At 38.9% G+C, this 21154-nt stretch overlaps 1 protein-coding gene across 1 annotated transcript; it reads right to left on the bottom strand.

Moving 5' to 3' along the window:
• Positions 1–1094: 1094 nt before the first annotated feature.
• THOC3 (THO complex 3) lies at positions 1095–10908 on the bottom strand. The gene is made up of 6 exons (XM_015821538.1): positions 10712–10908; positions 8233–8389; positions 7632–7836; positions 4717–4878; positions 2278–2378; positions 1095–1816 (listed from the first exon to the last, which is right to left on the bottom strand). The coding sequence occupies exons 1-6, from the start codon at positions 10892–10894 to the stop codon at positions 1653–1655; spliced, it is 972 nt and encodes a 323-aa protein (XP_015677024.1). The 5' UTR covers positions 10895–10908; the 3' UTR covers positions 1095–1652.
• Between the last annotated feature and the right edge of the window lie 10246 nt (positions 10909–21154).

The raw sequence follows: 21154 nt of genomic DNA, 5'->3' as shown, positions 1-21154 counted from the left end.
TAATCCACAACTGAGAAATGAGTAGGGCATAAATGACTGCATTGCAAGGGCCCCCGGGAGCCAATTGCTTCTAACTCAAGGTGCCTAATAACAGTAACAAATTTTTAATTATTTAAATAAAAAAGAATATTGGGGTAGTTAAGTGTGTATTTTTGTGTAAATGAACTTAGTATCTGGCACCAGTCACAAATGGCTTCCTTTTTAAAAAAAAGATTTGAAAAGTAAAATTCTAAACTAAGTAAATGCAAATTCTGGGTTGAATATCTTCAAAGGCATTTTGTTTGAGGGTTTGCTTAAGGATCTGGTTATAGCTACCGAAAAACGAAGTAGCTATTGCAAGCCTGAAGTCTCTTCCCATATCTCACAGAATGAATTACTAAACCTGAATAAAAGTACATCCTATTGTAATTAAAAAGTGCTGCCCTATTTTTAACTTTTTCCCCAATAAATTGCTTCCACTATTTTCTCTTATGCAGGGAACATTCTGAATTGATTTCAGTCATCTTCACCAAATTAGTACTTCATAAAACCAAACAAATTGGATAAATCATATCGTGACATCAGGCTCTTCCATAACCCTCATTGTCTGGATTTTCCACGAATAATGAAGGAAAGGGCTTTCACATTAGGAAAATGCAGCTGAGACACCAGAACTGGGGTAATAATGGCAAGACTAAAAATATTAATACTGCTACATTTCCTTTCCTGGAAACAGTTTTCCAACAGCACAACTTTTTAAATTGAAAATGAAAAACTGCAGAACACTTAGACAAGCCGTACATACTCATCCATAACAACAGCCAGCTATGTCAAATCAAAGCTTGATCCGGTCAATGTCCTGATTCTCACTCATCAACAAATTGTTCCCAGAAAGCTTTCAATTAAGGTAACAACATCCTCTAGGTCCATCTTTCTTTGCCTCTTTGAGTGCTGCTGTAATATTCCACAGAAGATAAGATGAGAGAATCAATATTCCAAGACTATATGAATAGTTTTCTGGAAGTTCAGTAAATTGCCTTTTAAACCATAATACACAATATTTTAGCAAACATCGTTATCCAAGGTACAAAAACAGGATCATATAAAAATTAATATCATTTTCCAGCCTTACTCCTTTTATTATCCTAAGGTACAAAAAGAATTGGACACATACTTATATACATTTTCTCAAAAGTTAACGATGAAAAGGAAAATTTCAAACATGGCTAGAAGAAACCAGCATAATTCTCAACCAGAATTTCCATTCTCAAAAGAAGACACAGAAAATGAGAGTGATGCATAATCCGTGTTTGCAGCAATTTTTGCCTCTAACGGTCTCAATTAAACAGAGGACAGAGACTGTTATGATGCAGAACACAAACGCATTGGCAGCTAAAATATTGATAGCTCCCCTGTAATTCTGCAATCAAAATATTGAATAAGCCATGCCTTCCAAGGAGAGTCCAGATCATTTCAGCTTCTCTGTCTTCTAGGACAGTTAACAATGCATAAAAACTTCTTTAAAACCTAATTCCCAGACAAGGGAATTAAAATTCATGGCATTATTCTCTTCCACAAAGAAAAACAAATCCAGAGAGGAGTTGAGTGTCTTCTGAATGTTCTACACTGGCTTATAATCCTAGGTCGTAAATAAAGTCTCTAGCAGCTTTCTCTTAAGGGTCATAGGGAACACCAAAGAGCTTTACAGTGCCCGCTTCTCTACTGCTATCATATTTGCCATCTTTATCATCACAGGCGTAGGCTAATAGCGCACATTTTGGATGCCAAGCGACTGTGAAAGTTGGGGACTCACATTGTACTTCCCAGAGCTTCTCCCCTAAAAAAACAAAGACATAATTAGATACTGTTTTGGGGACAAACTCAGACCCTATATACTTAGCTCATTAGAGACAAGAATGCAAGTTAGGAACTACTGTTGAATAAGTGTTCCTTTTATTCAGAATCATAAGGGCAGTTCAGAAAAAAACCTCTTTCAACAAGAAAACAGCAAGATTTTCAAAACAGCTTAAGGCATACATTACATTATATATTTCATTCATAGATATTATGCTTAGATATTATGCTTGCCTAAGGATAAAATTCTGTGAGATATACAGTATTTAAACTGAGACCAAAATTCAAAAGCAAAAAGCAAAAGATAGGGGGGAAAATATGATACATCAATCTGTGCATATATTTTACTAGCCCTTCTTTACAAAATGCCTTCATTCAGTTGATCTCTTCACCTAATAAAGGTTAAATTACTTTCCAGCGAGGCAGCAAGAAAACCATACTCACCAGTTTCTACTTCAGCAATATCAATGAAGTGATCTTCAGAGGCTGAAGCCAACATCTTGCCATCATGGCTAAAGCTCAAAGTCCTGACAGGCCAATCAAGTCTAAGATCAGGAAGCAAAGAAGGAAATAGAGAAATAGATTACAAGAGGTGAGATAAGTGCTTTGGGCACCACTAAACAGTCTAGTTTATCATTCTTAGAATCTAGTCTTTCAAAAGTAGAAATATTGCCATTGACTATGGCGATGTCATTTAGGTACAATAACTAATTTGTACCTCAGTTATTAATATCATTTTAAAGTTCTCTAAGACAGAGATCACAATATCTTGTAGTAACACATTTTGTGCTGTACGATTTTTGTTCTTAATCTACTTAATCTACTGCCAACTGGTTTTGTTGGATTACTCCTATTTCTCATTTTATTAGACAGAAAAGGTCAACTCCCCCTAGTTAGTAACTATACTACCTAATTTATATTAGGTATAAAATAATAGTTTACTCATTTGCATCCTGGTCTCTATTTTTTCTTAAAAGAAAATCCTTTACTTGACCCCATACTACAAATGCAGTTACACTTTAATAAAGGTGTTGCTCAACTTCCAACAGTTCATTTAGTGACCGTTCAAATTACAGCGGCACTGGAAAAAAGTGATTTATGACCATTTTTCACACTTACGCCCATTGCAATATCCCCATGGTTATGTGATCAAAATTCAGATGCTTGGCAGTGACTCATATTTCTGATGGTTGCAGTGTCCTGAGGTCATGGAATCATCATTTGTGAATGGCTATGGAGATTCTCAGTCATCCAGGTCATAGTTATCCCAAAGATGCTTTTCCACAAGGCAACTGGACTTTCTTGTTTTTCTTTGAAAGTGATTCTGATAAGCCTCCAGGTACCTTTAACGACTCACTAAAAGAATGCAGATGAACAGCTGTCTGCAAGGAGTATAAATCCTTCCATTCCCCACCATCCAGTCAGAACTGAAGAAGCTTCTTGGATGAGAAGCGAAACATCTTCAAAGCAAAACAAGAAAGTCCAGTTGCCTCATGAAAAAGCATCTTTGGGATCATTATTTGTGACTTCTGACAAGCAAAATCAATGGGGAAGGCAGATTCACTTAACAACCTTGTTACTAACTTAACAATTGCAATGATTCACTTAACAACTGTGGCAAGAAAAGTAATAAAATGGGGCAAAACTTCATATGTGGTGGACTTGCAAGGTTATTAAGGCCTTTTGGATAAAATTGTGGTGGAATTTACAGCAAATCTTTAAAAGAAGAATTACTTTTTTGCCTCAGTTGTTTCTCCTAGGTATCACACAAAACTTGGATGTAAAAGAAACGAATTTGATGTTGTATTGTTTAACTGCTGCCCGTTTGTTGATAGCTCAAAATTGNGAGTAAAGTTCTACCTACAATGGAGGACTGGAGATTGAAGGTTTCGTATTTTGCTGAAATGGCAAAGATTTCGGCTTATTTGAAGAATCACTCAAACGAACAATTTTTATTAATATGGAGAAGATGGATTGCTTATATTCAAAAAAAGCATAGAATGGTGGAATATAATTTAGGTTTTTAGTTAACTTGTTCCTTTTTTTATATATATTTCACCTACTTATGTAGAATAATATTTTGTGGAGTTAGGGATATTAATATTAGTTTACTTTTATTTGAATAGTATCCTGGGATTAGGTTTGGGAAGTCCGGGGGGGGTGGTGGGGCTTTTTTATAGCATTGTGATATACCTGTGATGTTTTTTTTTATGATGAAAATAATAAAAATTTATACTTGAAAAAAAATGGGGCAAAACTCACTTAATAAAATGTCTCACTCAACAACAGAAATTTTGTGCTCAATTTTGATCCACAGTCGAGGACTACTTGTATTACATGAGCACTAAGATGGAGCATTCATATTATTTATTAATAGTTTTTTCAGAATTTGTTTTCAAATTATTTTAAATAGATTCTAAATTTAGATTGTAAATTTGAAATTGTTTGAAACATCCAAGCACACTGTCTTCTTTAAAGACAAAGCAGGATTTACTGTTTAATCAACTTACTACAGATACGATCTATACAATAATAAATCACAGCAGCAATGAAAGAACAAGAATGGAACTTAAAAACAGTGTAATAAATTTTACATTGAACCTCTTCTTGTTTTCCATTGCCGTCATCGACATCCATCAACATTTTTTCAGGATAACTATATCATCCCAAACCCTAGGACATGCTTCCATTATATATCATTAAGCTATACTGCATAGCTCACATATTGCACTTCTATAGTACATCCTTCTAATTACTTTGGACTTAGCATAGTATTTTGATTTTAAATACGTTTCATTCCATTAATCTCAGAAAAGCGCCATTTATTTATCTACAAGCACAAAATCTGGAAAAGTACTTTTTAACACTTTTAATACAACTCACCTAGAGAAGCATCGTACACATACCAGCTCATCCACATCCCAGAGGCTAACTAATGCATCAGCACTTCCGGTAGCAAAATACTTGCCCGTTGGATCAAACTTGATACAAATGCAATTTGAGGGGTGAGCATTAATTGACTGAATGGGTTTCAGCTCCGGGTAGCTGCAGAAAAGAAATAAAAACAGTTTATTAAATGCACATGCAATTCACTATCTAGGACAGTGGTGGCGAACCTATGGCACAGGTGCCAGAGGTGGCACTCGGAGCCCTCTCTGTGGGCACACGTGCCATTGCCCCAGCCTTGCCTCCCCCCGTGACCCCCTCCTCTCCAGCAGCCCCTCTGAAGGAGAGTCGCCCTCGAGCGTGGCCCACATGGAGCAGCGCAGCCAAGGACATGGCAGCCAGGCAGCGTAGACAAGACTCTGCCCTCACACCCCATCATGCAGTTGATGCTGCAGGGCGAGGGCAGAGGGTGTGGCCACCATAGCGCTACTGGGCTGCCTGGGTGAACTGTGGCGGGCCCTGGAGGCGGTGAGTGGTCCTATGGGCAGGCGGGATGGGGGATGGGGGGAACAGTGGAGGTGGGGCAGGGGGGGTGGAACAGGGGCGGGGCCAGTTTTTGGGCACTCAATCTCTAAAAGGTTTGCCATCACTGATCTAGGACATACCCTGAAATCTTGTTTAACAATGTCTAAATGTAAGGCAGGCTCCTTATTATATATCAGGAATCACAAGATGCATAGTTTGAATAGCATGTCTTACTTTATTTTAGCACTGAAGAGTTATAAACAAATATAAAAGAGCATGTATGACACCTTTAATATGTTTTAAAAATTCAAACAAATGTAAAGTAAAAAAGGCAGAAAAGTTTGTTCATCACTGTTTATGCTACACCAATATAAGGATCTTTAAGATACCACAAGATTCTGTTCATTTTGCTGCAAAAAGCACATCTATCCTAATCTGGAAAGTCTGCTAAAAGGCAAAGAAAATTGAGATATTTTGAAAAAGGAGGTTGCTTCATGGTTTGCACACGTAAGGAAATGAGAACGCAGAGGATAATAATTGCCCTTATTTAAGTCAGTTCAAATACAAGAAGGAAATTTGTTTTAGCATAATAAAGATCTAAGCAGACCCTAATAGTGAAATTCCTCTTCCGTTAGCAAATCTGGATGCCTGAATAACATTCTGGATCTGAGATCATATCCCAATATTCCTCATCTGGTTAAGTGATAAACTGATTAAAAAAGAGGAAAATAGAATACGACATTTTTATTTAGTTTTTAAAATACTTGACTAGTAGTCCTTCACTGGAATACCTTTCATTCGTGTCAAAATGGAGCAGACAATTGAAATACAAATCCCCACTTAACCATACAGCTCACTAGGACAGGGCTTTTCAACCTTTTCACCCATTGTACCACTTTTAGGATATGGCAACATCCGAGTACCACCAGCAAGGTGTGAAAAACTTGATGACCAAAAAAAAAAAAGTGATAAAGTACAGGTAGTCCTCAACTTACAACAGTTCGCTTAGTGACTGTTTGAAGTTACAATGGCACTGAAAAAAGTGCCCCTCAAGCCACAGCCGAGCAAGACACCTGCCTACCCACCTGGCAGCGCTCTTCCTCCTGTCCGAGGTTTTCATTGTTGTGAGCATTTATTTTGAGGATTGGCAGCGGGGGTAGGGTGGGGGGTGTTTGGTTTTTATTCCCCCCCGTCTACTGGGTGGTTGCAGCAGGTTTTGGTCACTTCACATGACCCTGGGACACTGTGACCGTCATAAATATGAATCAGTTGCCAAGCATCTGAATGTAAATCACAAGACCCTGGAGATGCTGCAACATTCCAGCTGATCGGCGCTTCTTCTGGGCTCAGCAGAAACACCAGGATCAGCGCCGAGCTCCAGCTGGAGCCTAGCGTTGATACTGGCGCTTCCACTGAGCCCTGACAGCTCTGCAGTTCCAGCCACCTCTCGCTCAGGCTTGTGCGGTGCTGCCACCGGTTCAGCTCATTCCCCTCCCCTGCTATCACTTTTCTAGGATGGTCGCGTACCACCTGCCAGGTGCCAATGTACCACAGGTGGTACCTGTACCATTGGTTGAAAAGCCCTGCACTAGGAGACTCTAACTCCAGGGCCTCTCAGAACATTGCTGAGAAAACAAGGGAATATCTCCAGGTATGCCATCTCACATTCCTTGAAGAGCAATTAAAAATGAGTATCTAAGTTGAAGAAAGAAAAATGTGGCAATGGCCACTATTAAGAAGAATTAAATTCATGATACTTTGGATCTTAACATTAATATATCAGGAATAATAAATGGAACAGAAAGAACTCTTATGAGGAAACAGTATTCAGAGATATCCATGAAAATAGAACAGTATTTATATTACTGTTGGGTTCTTGGTACTCTCTGAGCTTGATTGTTTTCTGCCTGGCCAGCGTGCAAGAAAGCAGCCAAGCTCAGAGAACACCAAGAACCCAACAGTTCAACTTGAGCTATATATATTGTCTTCTATTTGCTTTAAACTTTACGATCCTGAAATGAGAAGATATTGCAAAAAGCTTTGCAGCTGCTAATGGTATCACTGAAATCATGATATGAGCTCCAATTAGAAGCAAAATTGGAAGGCAGAACAAAGAAAAAATATCTATAAACAAGGCTGCATCTACGTAAAAGGCACATCCACTTTCCCAACATCACTTAGATCAGTGTTTCTCAACCTTGACAATTTTAAGGCATGTGGACTTCAACTCCCAGAATTCCACAGCCAGCAATGCTGGCTGTGGAATTCTGGGAGTTGAAGTCCACATGCCTTAAAATTGTCAAGGTTGAGAAACACTGACTTAGATCAAAAGACAGGACAGCCAACTCACTTGCTGCCCTTCCTAGAGAAGGCCATGGTGAAGGTACCTGAGGATGTTGATGCAACCGTTGCCATTGGTGAGGAAAAACATATTGTTATCATTGTTCCAAGATATCTCATTCACTTCAAACTTGAATTGCTCTTCAGCTTTGGACCGATATGTCTTAGCATCAATGAATGTGACAACATCATCTTTATTCCCTACTGCAATAGTCTGACCATCAGGGCTCCAGCAGATGTTAATGTTTTCACCTATAAAGGAGAAAAAGGGAAAAACAAATCTTCTGATTTACTAATTGCAGCAAGAACAATTTACACAGGCTTTTGTATTTGCAAAGCAAGGATGATAAACAGAAAATGCAACTTTTTAATACAACAATTATTAACTAACAATTTTATAATACAACAGTATGAGTGCATTTCAGATTTGGCCATGGCCATTTATCTGAAAAGAGAAAAGAAAAGAAAGATAATGATTTGGTCAAATACCATGAAAAACTAGTTGTTTCTCCCTTAAAAGCAACATATATTAAAAGCATGTGTTCATAAGTATATTGGTCACTTTATATGATCAGGAAGCAACATTTGGAAATAAATATGGAGTAATTTTGCCCCCAAGATCTCTTATTTAATTAAGAAGAAAAATACCTTTTGTATTCACCATGACAATGCACTTAGTGGTTCGAACATCCCATATACGAATGGTTTTATCACCAGATGCTGTGACAAATAGATCTGGGATACTAGGATGCCAACACAACTGATCCACACTATCTCCATGGCCACGGTAATTGTTTTCCTTGACCTGAAGGGTAAAAAATACAAAAATCTTCAACAAACTCTTCTGCCCTTCATAATCATTTTATCACCTACGCTTCATCATAATCTAAATGCCACTGTATATAGTTGATTGTGCAGGATTTGATTCAAGGATTTGTGCAGGATTTGATTCTCTATATGCACTTTGATAGAATTATAGAAGAACAGTTGACTAAGTAAGGTAGAAGTTACCCCACTTCTCACCCTACAGTCTTCCTCTCTAAACAACTGTTCTCAGATGGTTTAAAAATAACAATTTTGTTTACTGATACTAATATGGAAGAGTCTTGTCACCTTCTCCTAGGATGGTTTTTCACTTCCCAATTTATCTTTTTGCCCCAAGAAGTGAGAAAGTCCAAACATAGAAGAATTATATTTAAAAATATCTCAAAATCAAAGATACAAAGTTTAGATCAATGAACTGGAAACAAACATACTAGAAAATGAATATTGGTAACAACAAATCTGCAAGAAATATCAGCTATCATTTTTAAAATCTTATATTTCTGAAGTGCTACTTGTGCTTTATAAACTATGTAGAAAACAGAGAAATGGCCAAAAACTTAAAAGCATCCATTTTTATTTCAATACTAAAAAGAGGCTTTATTAAAGAATATTCAAAATTACTAAGTTACATATCAATAAAAAATGTTCAAGATTTTACAATCCATATTTCAACCATATTATGGAACAAGACTTAACAATGAACAACCTGAATCCAGTAGAAGCAATCACATTGCTAGTATCCATGGATAGTGGATCAGATTGCTAGTATACACAGATAGTGGAAAAATCAAGAGTGTTCTAAACACATGTCTTTTTTTTTTTTTTTTTGCTCTATTGATTATATTAAGATTTTTGACTATATAAATATCAAAAACTATGAATAGTCCTTAAAATAGTTCATAGGTATACTAGTCACTTTATATGATGATCAGGAAGCAACAGTTAGAATTAAATATGGAGTAATAAAATTGTTCAGAATTGGGAAAGAAGTGTGTCAAGGATGTAATCTGTCATCTTATTCATGTAACATATGCAAAATATATTATGAGATATGCTGGAACAGAGGAAATAGAAATTAAAAGTAAAACTTTGTCAGAAAATGAAACACCACGGATATGTTGATGGCCAAAAGAAAGGAAGACTTAAGGAATCATTTTTTGAAGGTGAAAAAAGGGAATACAAATCTAGTCTGCTGCCCAATATTGAAAGAAATTAAGCGGATGTCAACGCAGAAGTACAAATAAGCAGAAAATAAGTTGATGCTGACTTTACCTCCCTGGGCTCGAAAACTCAAGAGATGGTGACTGTAGCCATGAAATAAAAATATGTCTGCTGCTTTGGTTGACCATAACAGATCCAGACAAACTTTTGATATGAAAGTAATCACACAGGTATGTACTGTTAAGGCCATGCTTTTGTAACATATGGCCATGAAAGCAGGGAAATTGATGCTTTTCAATAACAGCACTGGAGAAAACTGTGGAGAATACCCCCAAGAACAAATCTTTCAATAACAACTGAAGTAAAATTATAGAGCTCAGTGGAAGCATTAATAATGCAGCTAAAGTCTAAATGCTTTTTTTAATATGTAACGTTAAGGAAAGAATCACTAGAGAAGAGCCTGAGACTTGGTAAAATCAAATGCAACCAAAAAGAGGCAATTGGGAGAGAAAGTCGGAAAGCAGCCTCACCTACGACACTAGGATGAGTTTATGAACTCAAGAGGGTTTATTGGCAGATCAGCCAGACATCATAATAATAATAATAATAATAATAATAATAATAATAATAATAATAATAATAATAATAATAATAATAATAATAATAATAATAATAATAATAATAATAAAAAAAAATAATAATAATAAAGTTGGAAGGGACCTTGGAGGTCATCGAGTCCAACCCCCTGCCCAGGCAGGAACCCTACACCATTTCAGACAAATGGCCGTCCAGTCTCTTCTTTAAAACTTCCAGTGTTGGAGCATTCACCGCTTCTGGAGGCAGGTTGTTCCACTGGTTAATTGTTCTAACTGTCAGGAAGTTTCTCCTTAGTTCTAGGCTGCTTCTCTCCTTGATCAGTTTCCACCCACATCCGGAAGCCACCCAAAAATTGAAATACAAGAACCACCGAATTCAAGCAGGTTTACTTTCAAGCCGATATTTGTCGCCCTTTCCCCCCCCAAAAAAACCATGCTCTAATTCCCACATCTGCCGTCGAGAGTCCAATAAACCCGCCACGCTCTCTGCAGCCGCTGCTGGCACTGACTCGCCGCTTCTTCCACTCCTCCGTCCCTGGACTCACCAGCCGGTCTTTATCCAGCACGAAGACGCTCGCGGTCTTGTCGAAAGAGCCGGAGGCCAGACGGTGGCCACAGCAGCTCCAGGCCACCGAGTGGACCTTGGCCCCGTGCGCGGGGAATTCACGGCTCCGCGTGTTTGCCCGGAACTGCTCCTGCATATTCTTCACGTAAGGAGAAACAGCCATGTCTCAAGCCAGCAGAACCCGCCTCCCCTTCCCCCGCGCAACTTTCCTTCCGAGATGCAAAGGTTCTACTTCCGGTAGGTTGTTCACGTGGGCAAGAGGGAAGAGTCTCTTGAGGAACGGGTTCCTGAGCGCTGTAGAGCAGGGGTCCTCAACCTTGGCAACTTTAAGACTTGTGGACTTCAACTCCCAGAATTCCTCAGCCAGCTTTGCTGGCTGAGGAATTCTGGGAGTTGAAGTCCACAAGTCTTAAAGTTGCCAAGGTTGAGGACCCCTGCTGTAGAGGTATATAAGTAAAGAGAGATTCTTTCACCCCAGAGACGTCCTTTTACTAGTATCGCTTGGTGTCTCTTTGATGCGTTCATTTATCTTGTTGGTGAAACTTTCTCTTTATTGATTCTTGGGAAGGCCCGCTGTGGCTTCTAAAAGAAAGACGTCCCTTCGTTTAACAGAAGAAAAAAAAATAGAATACTGTTTGGAACGTGGCTCAGGATCCCCAAACAAACAAACAAACAAACAAACAAACAAACAAACAAACAAACTCACTTGGAATTCCAGAAACAAAACTTTATTTGAAAAGAAGCATTTGCAAAGGCTTGGTGAGCTGAAGCACACGTAGGAGTCCAGCCACACCTTAAAGAGATATTAACACACTTTTATATCCTACCCCCGATGCAGATTCCCCCCTCTCCTATCGCTCTTAACACCCCTTGTCTGAACATCAGATCCAGTGTTTCTCAACCTTGATAATTTTAAGGCATGTGGACTTCAACTCCCAGAATTCCACAGCCAGCAATTCTGGCTGTGGAATTCTGGGAGTTGAAGTCCACATGCCTTAAAATTGTCAAGGTTGAGAAACACTGATTAAACTAACTCGAAGCGCCTAAACTATTCCCCCCTCCCCATGTTCCAGGAAGCCCCCTTTGTGCACGTCTTATCTCTCACCATCTAGTTTTCTGTTAACAAAGCTCAATTCTTATAATTGTTTCTATATTTGTTTGCTGTTATACCTTTCCTAGCTTAAGCTCTAAACTCTTATCTTCAGTTTTTGTGTTTCCTCTACTTGCCTTTTCAGTTAGCCAGCAACTTCTGCTTTTCTTATTTGTATACTAGCTGTACCCGGCCACGCGTTGCTGTGGCTCAGTCTGGTTAAATGGAAAAGAACGAAAAGAGAAAGCGCACGTTTGTGTCACAGGTGTGACATCTATATAATAGTAGGTATATAAAAACACGCGCGTATTCGAATGCAACGTTGTGTCAAAATTTCAAAGCAATCGGTGAAGAACTTTCGGAGATTTAAGATTTTGAACAAACGAACATTTACATTTTTATTTATATAATATAGATAGTTAACTTGTCTGAGTTTATGACTTTCAGGTGGCTTCTCCTACAGACCTTTAGAATCATTAGAAATTTCTGATTAATAATCTACTGTCAAATGCCATATTTTATGATAAAATTTAGATTGCACAACGAGAAATTCTATGAAAAAGGCGTTATATAACTGCTGCTCAACCTAATTAATGCTGCCCTACTTATGACATACACTATAGAGAAAGTTTCATTTATTTGCCGTTTCCTATCACACGGTATCAGAAAAAGAGAAAGTGAGAGGTCAGGTCCGTTCACCAAAAATAGATCCTCTTCAGCTGAAATGATGTTTGTTTCAAAGCCATCAAAACCTCAAAAATCTGTGTCTGTGCAGGAAAGTCAAAAGGGAAATAAATGAAAAATATTTCTAAGATTTTCAAGAAACATCTACGCATACGTGGAAGTGAGCAGTTCACCAGACTTAAACTTCCAAGCGATGATGTATAATAAGGCTGATACCTGCACCCTGCCAAATGAAAAAAGGTAGGTTGCAGAAGTTTGAGGTTATTGAAATACCAATCTTTGATGTGGCCAGGGTATCCTTTTAGGAAAATCAAGTGCTTTTGAAAGATTTTCTTGCTCTCAAACTGCAGTTCTTCCCAACATTCTGAGGCAAGCTATATTAATAATAATAATAATAATAATAATAATAATAATAATAATAATAATAATAATAATAATAATAATAATAATAATAATAAATTGGAAGGGACCTTGGAGGTCATCTAGTCCAACCCCCTGCTCAGGCAGGAAACCCTATATCATTTCAGACAAATGGTGTCCAGTCTCTTCTTAAAAACTTCCAGTGTTGGAGCATTCACCGCTTCTGGAGGCAGGTTGTTCCACTGGTTAATTTTTCTAACTGTCAGGAAGTTTCTCCTTAGTTCTAAGTTGCTTCTCTCCTTGATTAATTTCCATCCGTTGCTTCTTGTCCTGCCTTCAGGCGCTTTGGAGAATAGCTTGACTCCCTCTTCTTTGTTCAAACCGGGCTTGTTAACGCAATTTTTGTAATGTACACAAAAGCTCTCCTTTGTCATCCTTACTGTTATATAAGTCACTAAGAAAACAGTACCGTGGAATTAGTAATATCATCTGATTTTCTACTTACTGCAAGCGACTCCAAAGCCACTCTAATGTTTCCCAAATCTTGCTTCAGGACTAGCAGTTATAAATATTTGATGCTGCTATTTTATTTAATTTAGATATACATATAATATGTTTATAACCTCAGTGAAATAGTGTGGTGTTGCTTAACATATTAAGGTTCATTGGTATTATTCTTTTCTATGGTGCTGTTGTCCCCATGTCGGATCTGAGCCTGGTGCTAAGGCTGATGAAGAACACCAGACACGAGATGCAGGTTTTGTTGTCTTTTATTGAAGCACTCCAAGAAAAGGGATCCTGGCTAAAATGCCAAGGAACCCCGAACCATAGAATTAATAAAGCTTTATACATTTTCTCTAAAGCAGAAGGCGGGGTAAGGTGAGATATATAAGAAATATCATCTAATAAACATTTCAATAATAATCTAACATTTATTCTATTAGTCTCTAGCCATCCCTATTCCTAATCCTTGGCTAATGAATACTTCAGGAGTTATCTAATACACATCCCTATTCCTAACTTTTAGCTGAGTCTGAAAAATGCCTAACTCTTCATTACTTTTATCAGCTCTCTAACCACCCAGAATTGTTACAAGCTTTACATGTGCATATGTCTTGTGAATAAGCGTTCTTTGTTCTTGCCAGACAAACTCCCCAATTACAGACTTCCTGGACTCTTTTGAAGTGTATGCCTAATCTTGCTTTGTTTTGGCATCCAGCCCATCAGTACTGCAATAGAATGCAATCAAAATTTTACAATATGGGATTTTAAGGGATCATTGACATATAATCTGAGTTTTGGTGCTAACCAAAAGCATATTCGATAGCTTGTTAGCATACAAGATGTTATAAATAATCCACATTGTGTGCTTATGGAGTGATTTATTTCTTTAAGGATGTTAGAGTTTAACAATCTTATGCCATCAAGAATACACATGAAGATTGATATATTGTGTACAGTACATTTTTTGAAAAAAATCTGCACAAATGAACTGCTGTTCCATTCCATTTGTGACTTACAAGCTTTCTCTCCTCAAGGTGAGGTTTGCTTTGTATACTGTAAGGAGAACAATTCCTGGAGGGGTGGGAGCATGTTAGCAAGACAGAAACATAGAAGGAATGCATGCTAATTGGGGCCTTGAAGTCCTCACTTCTCAGTATATTTATCGAAACTGCTGTGGCAATGCAACTGATATTTTCTTTTTAGTCCTCAGATTACGACCATAATTGAGCCCAAAATTTCTGTTGCTAAGTGAAACATTTCTTGAGTTTTGCCCCATTTTACAACTTTTCTTGCCATTGTTGTTAAGTGAATCACTGCAGTTGGTAAGTTAGTAACATGGTTAAGTGAAAATGGTTTCCCCATTGACTTTGCTTGTCACAAGGTCGCAAAAGGTGATCACATGACCTCTGGATATTGCAACACGTAAATATGAGTCAGTTGACAAGCATCTGAAATTTAATCATGTGACCATGGGGATGCTGCAATGGTCTTAAGTGTGAAAAAGGGTCAAAGGTCACTTTTTTCAGTGATGTTGTAATTTTGAACGGTCACTAAATGAACTGTTGTAAGGCGAGGACTACCTGTAACTCTTTCTTGAGGATAATAACAGAAAATGAATGGAGAAGTAAATTGAGGCTTGCTGATTATGAATATTTATGCTTACATCATCTATTACCTATGTATAGCTATAATTTTATCTTCCTTTCCTGAAATGTATTTATGAGTGCATCCTTTTGTCTTTAAGAATCCCTCCCACTATTTTCTGGAGGGAATTCCAGTGTACACTGAATAAATAATAAGTGCAGTGAGCCTTAATTAATTAGGGGGAATGTTCTCTGTTTGATTCCACAGAAACTGGTGTCAGAAGTGGGATTTACAATCTTTGAGCTGCAACTAGGGGCAACAGCTGGGACACCCCATAGGGTGAGTGTTGTGAGATTGATTCCATGCCCGTTTCCACTACCACATAAGGACACCATTTAGGAACAGGTGTAAGGCAACAGTCTGTGTCTAAAAGTCTATTTTAGCTAGAGAGGTTTGTTGAATGTGGTCCCTTTCATTCCAGTTCCCAGCTGCCCCTGCTCTGCTGAACAATGATTGAAGGCATTGGAAAGGAAGGGGAAATTTGGCTTTGGAGAGGTGAGTATGACCTTTCTGTGTTGAACAAGGACTGTCCCCAAGTCTTGTTCCTCCCCAGTCAGAAACAAGCTGAGACATGTATACAAGGACCACAATAATCAACACAGGAAAGGAAAAGGGAAGGCCAGCAAGGAATAGGGTCCAAACCTCAATGTGGATAGAAATCACACAGATAAGTAATCTGAAGGGGAAATGTTAGAATCTCTGGGAGGAAGGCAAATGGGAAATTTGCAGTCTCAGGGAGTTGTGCAGGAGGCTCCAAAGTTTATGAAACACTGACTTGGACTGGGAGTGATGAAATACATGGAGCAATGGAAAGAGTAAAACTGAATGGTCATATTGTGCACAGGGAAATTGGCAAATACACTGAATGCCTTTCATAGGAGGAGAGGTGGTGGTTTAAAAAAACTATGCCCTTCATCCCTTCCCTTGATCTGCTAGCCCGTGGCCTGGCTCCAGTCTTTGGCCTCCAGGAAGATACCGGAAGAGAGTGGAGTGGGAGTGCAGAATCTGCAATTATGCAGACACTTCCACCTGCAAAACAAGGGGGTGAAGGCCAGTTGAAGAAGGAGCTATATTCAGCTCTGACAGCAGATCAAATCAGTAAGGAATGTATGAACATACGGGATAAAGCCTCAGAACTTTCCCACTTTGTAAAAAAATGAATTAGGCTGCAGATAATGAAATCACAAATAAAAAACATGAAAAGCTAGCACAGCTGAAAGCAGCCGACATCCCACAGAAGCAGCTGGACTGTTCTTTTTCAAAATAAAAAGATAAGCTTATTTACAGAAAAATTGGCAGAGACTTTTGAATAGTTATAATAAATTAGACAAACTGGAGAACTTTTAATTGTTGTCAACTGAAATATATAAAGGTTGGTTGGTTGGTTGGTTGGTTGGTTGGTTGGTTGGTTGGTTGGTTGGTTGGTTGGTTGGTTAGTTAGTTAGTTAGTTAGTTAGTTAGTTAGTTAGTTAGTTAGTTAGTTAGTTAGTAGAACATACAATAACATAAAACTGGGCGCTACTGGCATTTCTGGCCACAACTTTTGAATGAAACTTGCTCCTTCAATTCAGCAACCAATATGTCACTGTCTCCAGACCTTTTCTTTGTAATTTGGTCAATCAAAATTAATCCTATTAAGAGTACTCAAAGAAGCACCATTGTTCAGCACTCCGATGAAACTCATGATGCATTTTACACTACACGTTGAAAGAACTTTGAGACGTGTGCAACTTAGAGTTGAAATGCAACTGAAGATGATTTTTTAAAAATTATAGCAGTTTTTCTATGTATGAATTAATTTGCTGCAGTATTGCAATGCTGCAGTTGAAAGCCATCAAAGCTAATAGTAAACAGAGAAATATTATTATGCCATTACATATATACATAATAGAACATTATGTTTTGTTTATCTGTTTTCCTGTCAACTGGATTCCACATGAACCATTTTTTCTCCCAGTTGTGAAGTAGAGAGGAAGAATTTTTGTGTCTATAAGACTGTGATAGATTCCATGCAAACACAAGCGTGGAAGTGTTTTTGTTATATTATTAATGCCAAGACATTGGTGGGTTTATTTATATTTGTTTTGAAGTATTTCTATCAGTTTCCCCGAAAATAAGCCCCACCCCCCCCAAAAAGACCTACCCTGATTTTTTGGGGCCTAATATAAGCCCTACTCCAAAAATAAGCCCTAATTAGGACCCCGCCCACTCCTTCCCACCTCGCTGCCCCAATGGGGCAGGAGACCGCGCAGCACATCACACCGCTGCTGGCACAATGAGATGAAGCAGGTGGGGGAGAGGGGAGAGCTGCCCCATGCGCCCCGCACCCACTTCCTTCAGGGCCTGCCAGCCAGGCCATTCCTTGCTCGGCGACCTTCCCTTTCACTCCCCTCCTGAGCTGGACTGCCATGCTATAGAGGATGGGGGGGTAGGCCCGGTCGCCCTCCGCCGTTTCGGAGCCAGGGGGGAGTGACAGCAAAAGGCTCCGCTGGAGGAGCTTTCTTCATGTTTCACCCCACAAATCACTTGCTCAGTGGCAGCTGCCTCCTGTTTCTCCTCCGCCAACTCTCCCATGGCTTGCATCATGACCAGGCAGCGCAAGCCTTCCCTGCTGCCTCCCTCCGCCAGCCCTCCGTCGCTGCCACTGGAGAGAATGGAGAACGGGGAGTGGAGCGGCTCTGCACAGCGATGCAGAGCAGAGAAGAGCACTTGCTTGCCGCCCTTCATCGTCCCATGTCTCCCTTCTCTGTTCTGGAAATGGCAGCCCCATTTCCTGCCACTTCTCTTCCTGGCACTGCTATAGAGCTTGGCGCACCACCGCCCAGCTCTTCCCTCTTTCTGAAAGCAAAAAATTTCTTCACTAACCTGCTTTCCAGCTCTGTTTGCGTTTCTCTCCTGCTGCAGGGAAATGGAGTTTGTGTTACTAAAAAAATTCAGTCAGACCTTCCAACATCTCGCAGAGGGGGACCGGGCCTAACCCGCCCATCCCGTAGCATGGCAGTCCGGCTCGGGAAGGGAGCGAAAGGGAAGGTCGCCGAGCAAGGAACGGCCTGGCTGGGGGGGACCCTGAAGAAAGCGGCTGCGGGGCGCATGGGGCAGCTCCACCCCCTCCCCCGCCTGCCTCGCCTCGTTGTGCCAGCTGCAGCGTGATGAGCCATGTGGCCTCCTGCTACGAGCGGCCGCAGCAGAAATAGGCCGGCAGCCACACAGGCTCCTGCTGGATGGGGCTGTTAGTGCCGCTGCTGCGAGGCGAGGCAGGTGTCACGAAAAATAAAAGACACTCCCCGAAAATAAGACCTAATGCCTTTTGGGAGGCAAAAATAATATAAGACTGGGTCATACTTTCAGGGAAACACAACTACCCAATTCTGTAATAGCTTTGTTTCCTATACCATCCGTCTGGTAAACTTGCAAGATTCATTTTTCTCGTCATGCACATGTATACATAACCTGAACTAGACCGTTGTTTCTCTGTGTCATATAATATATGTGGGTATATGTATAATTCTGTATTTATTTTTGTCATATTTATGTAGTGTATATCGGAGGTGGTTACCCTTTGAGAGCTGTATGCAATGAAATTTCATTTTAATGTATGCCGATTAGTGTACAATCAAAGTGACAATAAAGTTATTATTCTATTCTATTTGTATTTATCTGTATAAATTTGTGTGTGCATATACATAAAACAAAATATCAGTGTGAGAACCTATTGAATATACAGAAAAAGTTTGGAAATTATGTGTTGTCTCTTTAAAAAGCAGGATTTCTTTCTATGGTGAGTGCAAGCATTGGCCATCACCACATTCACCATTTACTCTAGTCTTTGTGAGTTTTGTATAAATTTTGTAAGAAGTCAAGAAATTGGAGAGATTTCTATTGTTCTTTTGTTATTTACTTATTTTTCATTGTTCAAAATGTGTGTAAGTTTTTTTTTCTCTTCCTATTTGCTTCTGCCTTTCCCTCCTACAGATTTTGTAAGATTTGCTATCACCATGTCTCTCTCTTGTCTGATATTAATTGAAGGTCACAAGGAGGAGGTGGAAAAAGAGGGGACACAGAACAATTCCAGAGAACCATTGGGAGCTATCCCAACCATATACCTTTTTCAAGCTTTTCTTTTTTAAATATACATATCAAATTCAATCCTTTGCATTTGCACAAAGATTTCACTAAGTATCTCTACAACATGTTCAGAGTGCAAAGCATGCAAGACAGTTTTTAGGCTACATTTTAAAAAATGATTTGTTTTCTATGGGACTGAGTCCTTGATGGAATCATCATATATTTAGAAGAGAAAACATGTTACAGTTGCCTCTGCAGGTGGTGCTGAACAGAGAGACTCCATGAAAGTGCTAATGGGACAAAAAGAACAGAGTGTTTTTAAGGAAAACAATATCCCCATTAATGGCAATAGACAAAAATAATTCAGACAGGAGGGGGAATCGTTTTCCCCCTCTGGGCCCTAGTTAAAATGGAAGCGCAAGAGAAAGACTTTTGATTCTTTATGGCAATTCTTTTTATCAATAGATTGTGTTTTGGGAGAACATTGCTGTATAAATGAGAACTAAAAGCATGCATTTTTAATTCAAAGTTCCAGTTAAGTTGAATTGAACATGGAATCAACCCATGCAGCGATAATTACGTTTTTAAAAATATGGACTGCTGGTTCCTGCTGCCTTACAACTCTTGATTTAGAAGATTATTTTTTGTTTTTGTTTTCCTTTTGTGATTTTTTTTTTTCTCCTAAACCCCAAGAGAGATTTTGTCTCTGAATGGTGATTCAATATGTTGATTCATTGTTGTGTGTTGATAATTTCTCACACTACTCAAGCAAGATACCAGAGTACTTAAATCTCCAAACACATTATTATAGTTTGCAAAGTCAGGACATGTCAAGCAACATTCCATGGGCAAAACCTCAAACACCAATACACAGGTGAAGGAAAAGTCAAAAGGCCCTTTCCCCTAAAATGTTAGTATCTCCAAGGAATCCTTATTTTAGCTTCACAGACATTTTGCAATCACTTACTGATATTGGACACAAAATAAGAGTTACAAATTAAAAATCACTCAGTTTTAGTTGCAAATAGAAAAGAAGTTTATTAACCTTAACAATAACAGTTTACAAAGTGTGGTGGATTCAGGAAGGCTAGTGATGCAACATAGCCAAACGCTGAACCACACTCATGTTTCAGAATCACACATTATTATACATCCTATCACGACGCCCCATTCCCTTCCCCCATGGCCCCATTGGCATAGGCTTTGGAGGTTACAATCTATCAGAAGCACCTAACAAGAATACATTATCTCCGCCCTTGTTTGCTTACATTATACTAATAAGATCCCTCTTCTCCTCTCTTGTTTATTAAGACCATATATGTACATGCTCATCAATCTTGGAGAGAAGATGTCTTCCATCTTCTTACACCTTACAAACCAGGTAGTGGTACCAGGCACCAATTCCTAGATGATGACTCATACCAGACCTCTTAGTAACTCCAGTTTCCCCCCTCCCCTCATTTGAGGCTTGTAATTTTCCAATATACATAAAGCATCTACTCAGTCAATTGATTATAAAATAATGATTATAAAATAATTCATCAATAATTACATAATAATACTAAAATATATTTTATTTTTAAACTTACTTGTTCCTTTCAGTTATTTTCCACACTGACTTGGCTATTTTCATTAGCCCTTATATTCTTACAAGGGGTAATGAAAATAGCCAAGTCAGTAAAACCCTCAAGAGTGCTTGCTCTGATGAAACCCCAAATAAAGTCATGGGAAAAGGCGACCGCATAGAAAAAGAATACCTGGGGAATAGCAAATGCTGGAATTGTCCCAAAGGTGCTTTTTCAAAAGGCTTGGATCATTCAAATCCAAGAAGCTTCTTCTCATCCAAGAAGCTTCTTAAGAACTGAAGGAGCTTCTTGGATGAGAAGTGAAACATCTCCAAGGAAAAATAAAGTCTAGTTGCCTTTTGAAAAAGCACCTTTGGGACAACCATGACCTGGATCACTGAGAATCTCCATAGACAAATGCTGGAATTATGTAAATGATGATTTTGTGTCTCTGTGTATGTAGGGAATGAAAATGGATTAGACTTTTGGGTAGGCTTGTGAACCTTATGAG

Source organism: Protobothrops mucrosquamatus, unplaced genomic scaffold (genome assembly GCF_001527695.2).
Source record: "Protobothrops mucrosquamatus isolate PMUCROS unplaced genomic scaffold, P.Mucros_1.0 scaffold1341, whole genome shotgun sequence".
Classification (NCBI taxonomy): Eukaryota; Metazoa; Chordata; class Lepidosauria; order Squamata; family Viperidae; genus Protobothrops; species Protobothrops mucrosquamatus.
The sequence above is the reverse complement of the archived record's forward strand: the minus strand, read 5'-3'. Positions and strand labels throughout refer to the sequence as shown.